General features: G+C 44.5%; 1 protein-coding gene across 1 annotated transcript in view; it reads right to left on the bottom strand.

Annotated features, from left to right (window-relative positions):
- Window positions 1-313: 313 nt before the first annotated feature.
- The window catches only part of LOC119415000 (myosin-7), a 31679-nt gene continuing 27229 nt past the window's right edge, over window positions 314-4763 (bottom strand). The window contains exons 35-39 of the mRNA XM_037682124.1: window positions 4340-4636; window positions 4153-4257; window positions 3674-3769; window positions 2891-3025; window positions 314-434 (exon numbers count right to left, since the gene is read on the bottom strand). Coding sequence (XP_037538052.1) covers window positions 414-434; window positions 2891-3025; window positions 3674-3769; window positions 4153-4257; window positions 4340-4636 — 654 coding nt within the window. The 3' untranslated portion in view covers window positions 314-413. The remainder of the gene's footprint in view (window positions 435-2890; window positions 3026-3673; window positions 3770-4152; window positions 4258-4339; window positions 4637-4763) is intronic.

The raw sequence follows: 4763 nt of genomic DNA, 5'->3' as shown, positions 1-4763 counted from the left end.
ATATATATATATAGTACTGTAGGTACTCTACTGCACTATTTTAAGACATATTTGTAAATCGAAATACCTGAAAATACTCTTTACTTGTATATAAAAAGAAATGTTCACATCTACACAATTCGTACTCGATTTTTTTGTTACTCTGAATTTAACTAATTCCCAAGTCCTATATGAGTTGTAATATTTTCAGAGGCAAAAAAGATACACTGTTGGCTTTACTGACACCTTTATCTTGATAATTTATTTTAATTCCAATGAACTACACACACACAAAAAGCAGCAATCAATAGTCCAGACCCAGTTTGAGATGCAGATTCATTTTATTCTACAAAGTGCTAAACAACCTACATGCATAAGGAGACACCAGGCAAAGACATCAGGTGCCTCAGAAACAGTGGCTCATTCCGTGTGCTTCACTCTTCATCATGTGCTTTCTGAAATTAAAGAGGAAAAAACAAAAAAAATAAGTGAACAATGAAGTATGTATATTTAACTGTTCTATGAAAGATTAGTTTGCATCAATTACTCTACATGTCTTAGGATATAGTCAACTCTTTTAGTCTCGATAAGTTTATGTCCCATGTTTTAGTTTGAAGATGTTTTCCACTATTTTACTGATGGCATTGAAAAATGTTAATGCTGCAATTCATTGTTGAAATTCATTATAAAGATTCTAAAAAAAAAATCACTCCTTTTTTGATGGCCTCCCTTCTCCCCTTACAGCCATCCTCTCCACACCATTATTATGAAATATTTATTATAGTGACTATCTAGTGTAGGTTTTTTTCTTTTATTTTTTTGAATAGGATAGAAAGAAAGAAAAGACAAAGTAAGACTCCAAAATATAAGAAATATACACAAAGAGAGCACACGGCAAAACACCCGGCCACTGTCTGTTCACCTGCAAAGAACATGACAAAACACAGCAACAAAATACATATGTATAAAGAACTTAAAATATTCATGGCTTTGCAGTAAGTTTCCATAAATATATATACCCATACCTACGCCTATATATATACATACATACATACATACATACACATGAATATACACTCACATACATATCTATATATCTACATATAAAGCCTACATAAGCATCCCTGCTTCTATTTGTGTGTGGTTGTGAGCATGCATAAGTGTATAAGGCTTCTCTAATAGAACATTTATTAGTAACTGTGAAGCAGCAGAGACCCGACCCCCAAGGCCAGAGGCAGACGAAAAAGGGGGGACCAGAGCCCAAGACCCCAGGAGGGACCCCGACCGCGGAGCCCCCAGAGCCACCCACACAGGACGAACCACTCACCCACCCCCCAGAACGGACCACAGGGGAGAACCGGAAGATCCCCACCAGCAACCACATACAGTGAGCCCCCGGGGCCAACAGCGACAAACTCATAGGCCTCCGTCGGAACCCGCCGCACCGATGTAGGTCCAGGTCCAGGCACCGAGGCCCGGGCACCGAGGACTCACACCACCCAGGCCAAGGCCCGACAGGGCCAGAGGACCCGAGCCCCACCAGGCAGACACCAGGCCGAGCCGACACACGCCCAAGCGCCCAGCCCCCGATACCAAGGGCCCCAAGCGCGCCAGCAGGCAAGGGCACACCCCACCAGGGGGCCGCGCGATAGGGGCGCGATGCCAAGCACCCCCAGTTGTATCAAAGAGGGGGCAGTCCGAGTCTCGGCCTAACAAATACCCATTCATACACAGACACAATCACACAATCCCAACCTCAATCTCACATTCACTCACTCAAAGACATACAATAACGATACATTTCATTCTTATTCCCGATACGCACTCTATACCCCCCAGGTCCAAGACATGTACCCGCCCTCTACAGGGGGCAGCCCATGCCCAAACCCAGGAGGTAAACCCATTCATTCTTGAGCGGAGAAGAGCCAATACCCCAGACCCGGCCCAGGCCATGCCCCGCCGACAGGACACCCCCCCACCATGAAGAGGACACGCCACCGACCACCCCCACGCACCGCCAACAACCAAGCACGCACCCCCAGCCGACCGCCCGCCAGGCCCCGGCAGCCACCCCGGCCAGCGGGCCAACCATGGCACCCAAGAGCCAAGCTCAAGGGGTCCAAACAACCCCAGGGAGAGCACAGCGCCAGCACCGCCCACGGCAACCCCCAGACCCTGAACCCCCACATAGTCCTGGTCAACACCCGACGGCCTGCCCTTCTCCCGGACCCCACCCCCGGAATGGCAGTCAGGGAACTAGGTGGGTAGGAAAAAAATAAAAATAAGACCCCGACACATACACCCCCGCCCCTAGATGTGCTGTTGATGTGTGTTGTTGTATAGTGCCATTAAAAAGGAAAGAAGAAGGAGCAAAGGCTGGCATGGTGCCAGTTTCCCCTCCACCCCAACTCTATCCAAACCCTAGTGTCTAAATGCAACCGTTGTAAGTGAGCACAGGCACAGGGGGTGAGAGTAAGGTCATCCCACCACCCATAGCCATGTGCCCACCTCAAATTCCTATATATGAATGTCATGAGGATGTTATGAATGAATGTCTAAGGTGTACAATAAAATTGAGTCCCAGGTGGCTATGGTCAACAAAGATGTAAAATTGTTGCAGCACACCCGAGCCCAAACAACCCTAAATGTATGGAATTGAAATGAAGAGGGTGGAGGTGCATGGTGAGGGATGGGGAGAAATAACTGTGAGAGCAAATGCTCCCACAGGGAGTCAGCTCCCCCACTGACCCAACAACCCCCTCATGAAGAGCCCCCCAAGGTCCACCCAGGGATTGAGGCCAAGACACCTCTCCATCTGGACCGACCGCCAGGCCCGCTGAGCTCCATTCAAAAAAAGGAAATCACTCCTATTCTAGCAACAGTAATGATATACTTGACTTTTATAACTGACCTTTGACCCAACATCACGGCTTTTGGCACGTAGCTTGTTGACCTGAGACTCAGCAATGTCAGCTCTCTCTTCAGCTTCGTCAAGCTCATGTTGAATCTTGCGGAATTTGGTGAGATTATTGTTGGCTTGCTCCTCCTGTGAAACAGAAAAAAAATAGAAAATACCTTTTAGAAAATAAAATAAAATTAATCCAACAAAGTTCAATCTGGTCCTCTGGACATTCAAAAAAACAAAAAACAAAGCAAAAAAATCTAGAAACGTTTCGTCTCTCATCCAAGAGACTTCCTCAGTCTGAGGTGCTGTTTTCAGCTCAGTCTCTTAAATAGCACCATCTCAGAGTGGATCAACCAGTTTGCTGCTGACAACCAAAACCAGCTGATCACATGGTCAAGAAGGACCATCAGCCTAACAATGGATCATTAGCACACTGATGGCTGTTTACTATTCACAGAGGGCTGAGTGATACTAGCAATCACAGCATTGTAAGACGGGGACAGTTGAACCCGGAGGCCTCCACCCCTGTTTAATGATGGACGATTTCTTTTCACAAAGAACTTTGTTGGATGTTTCTACCTGGATTATTGAGCATGCATCACGAGAAATAAAATTAATGTTGTATTTTCAACAAAAATAACACTTGTATGGGTTATTTTTGCTGTCATGTTTTCTTGGTTTAGTCATTTTATTAAAGCTTGTTTGTGTTTTTGACCACGTTGCCTAACTTGGTCACAAAGCTTTATTGACTGCCTTACATGCAGTGAATCAATATATTGAAGCACTTACAGCCTCTTCTGCAGATTTCTTGTAGGATTTGACCTTTAGCTGCAGCTTGTCCACCAGATCTTGTAGACGGGCAAGATTTTTACGATCCTCTTCAGTCTGAAACAGAAAAGGAAAAAGAACATTATCGATGAATAAAACTTTGTGATTATACCATAGTTTACACTATAAATGGATGGCAGACTAGAATACTGGACCAGAAATAAATGCTTGACATGGTGTTCTTGATCCCTGCAACCTGTGTTGGAGGAACTTAACAACAGTTTAAATTTAGGAGCATTATTGTCTCATTTAATGCCACAAAGATCTAGGAAAGAATCACTGTCTAGTGTCTGTTTTCAACTTTATTTAAAATATGAAATCTGTTACGTGAATATCTTTTTTATTATTCATTTCATTGCACTGTGACAGTTTAAAACAGGAAAGGAACATATAATCATAATTTAGCTGTGATCAGTCAGATTGGAGATGATAAAACTCACCTGGTAGGTCAGCTCTTTGATGCGCCTCTCATATTTTCGTATTCCCTTGACAGAGTCACTGGATTTTTTTTGTTCAGCCTCCACCTCATTTTCCAGTTCCCTTATCTGTTGTTGAATAAAAAAATAAAAAAAAACTGAATTTTGTGAACAGAAGTTAGTGGTCGGTCCTCTCTGAAAGTTAACTTACCCTGGCCTCGAGCTTCTGCACCTGCTTCTTGCCTCCCTTCATGGCGATCTGCTCAGCTTCATCCAGACGGTGCTGCAGGTCTTTGATGGTTTGCTCCATGTTCTTCTTCATACGCTCCAGGTGAGCGCTGGTGTCCTGCTCTTTCTTCAGCTCCTCTGCCATCATGGCAGCATCAGTGATGGCCTTCTTGGCCTTCTCTTCAGCATTTCTGCACTCCTGCACTGCCTCCTCCACCTCAGTTTGAAGCTGAGATAAATCACCCTCCAGCTTCTTCTTCTGGTTTAGCAAGCTGGTGTTCTGTTTAAATGTAAGGTATAACTTTGAAAATTCCTCTATAAATCTGCAAAAAAAAAGATGAACCAATGCAAAATAGATCTTACCTGTGAGTGCAGCAGCTGCACCCTCTCGCTAACATCCAGCAGCT

This window comes from Nematolebias whitei, chromosome 9 (assembly GCF_014905685.2).
Source record: "Nematolebias whitei isolate Nwh7 chromosome 9, NemWhi1, whole genome shotgun sequence".
NCBI classification, from domain to species: Eukaryota; Metazoa; Chordata; class Actinopteri; order Cyprinodontiformes; family Rivulidae; genus Nematolebias; species Nematolebias whitei.
Note: the sequence above shows the minus strand (reverse complement) of the source record. Positions and strands in the feature narration are given on the sequence as shown.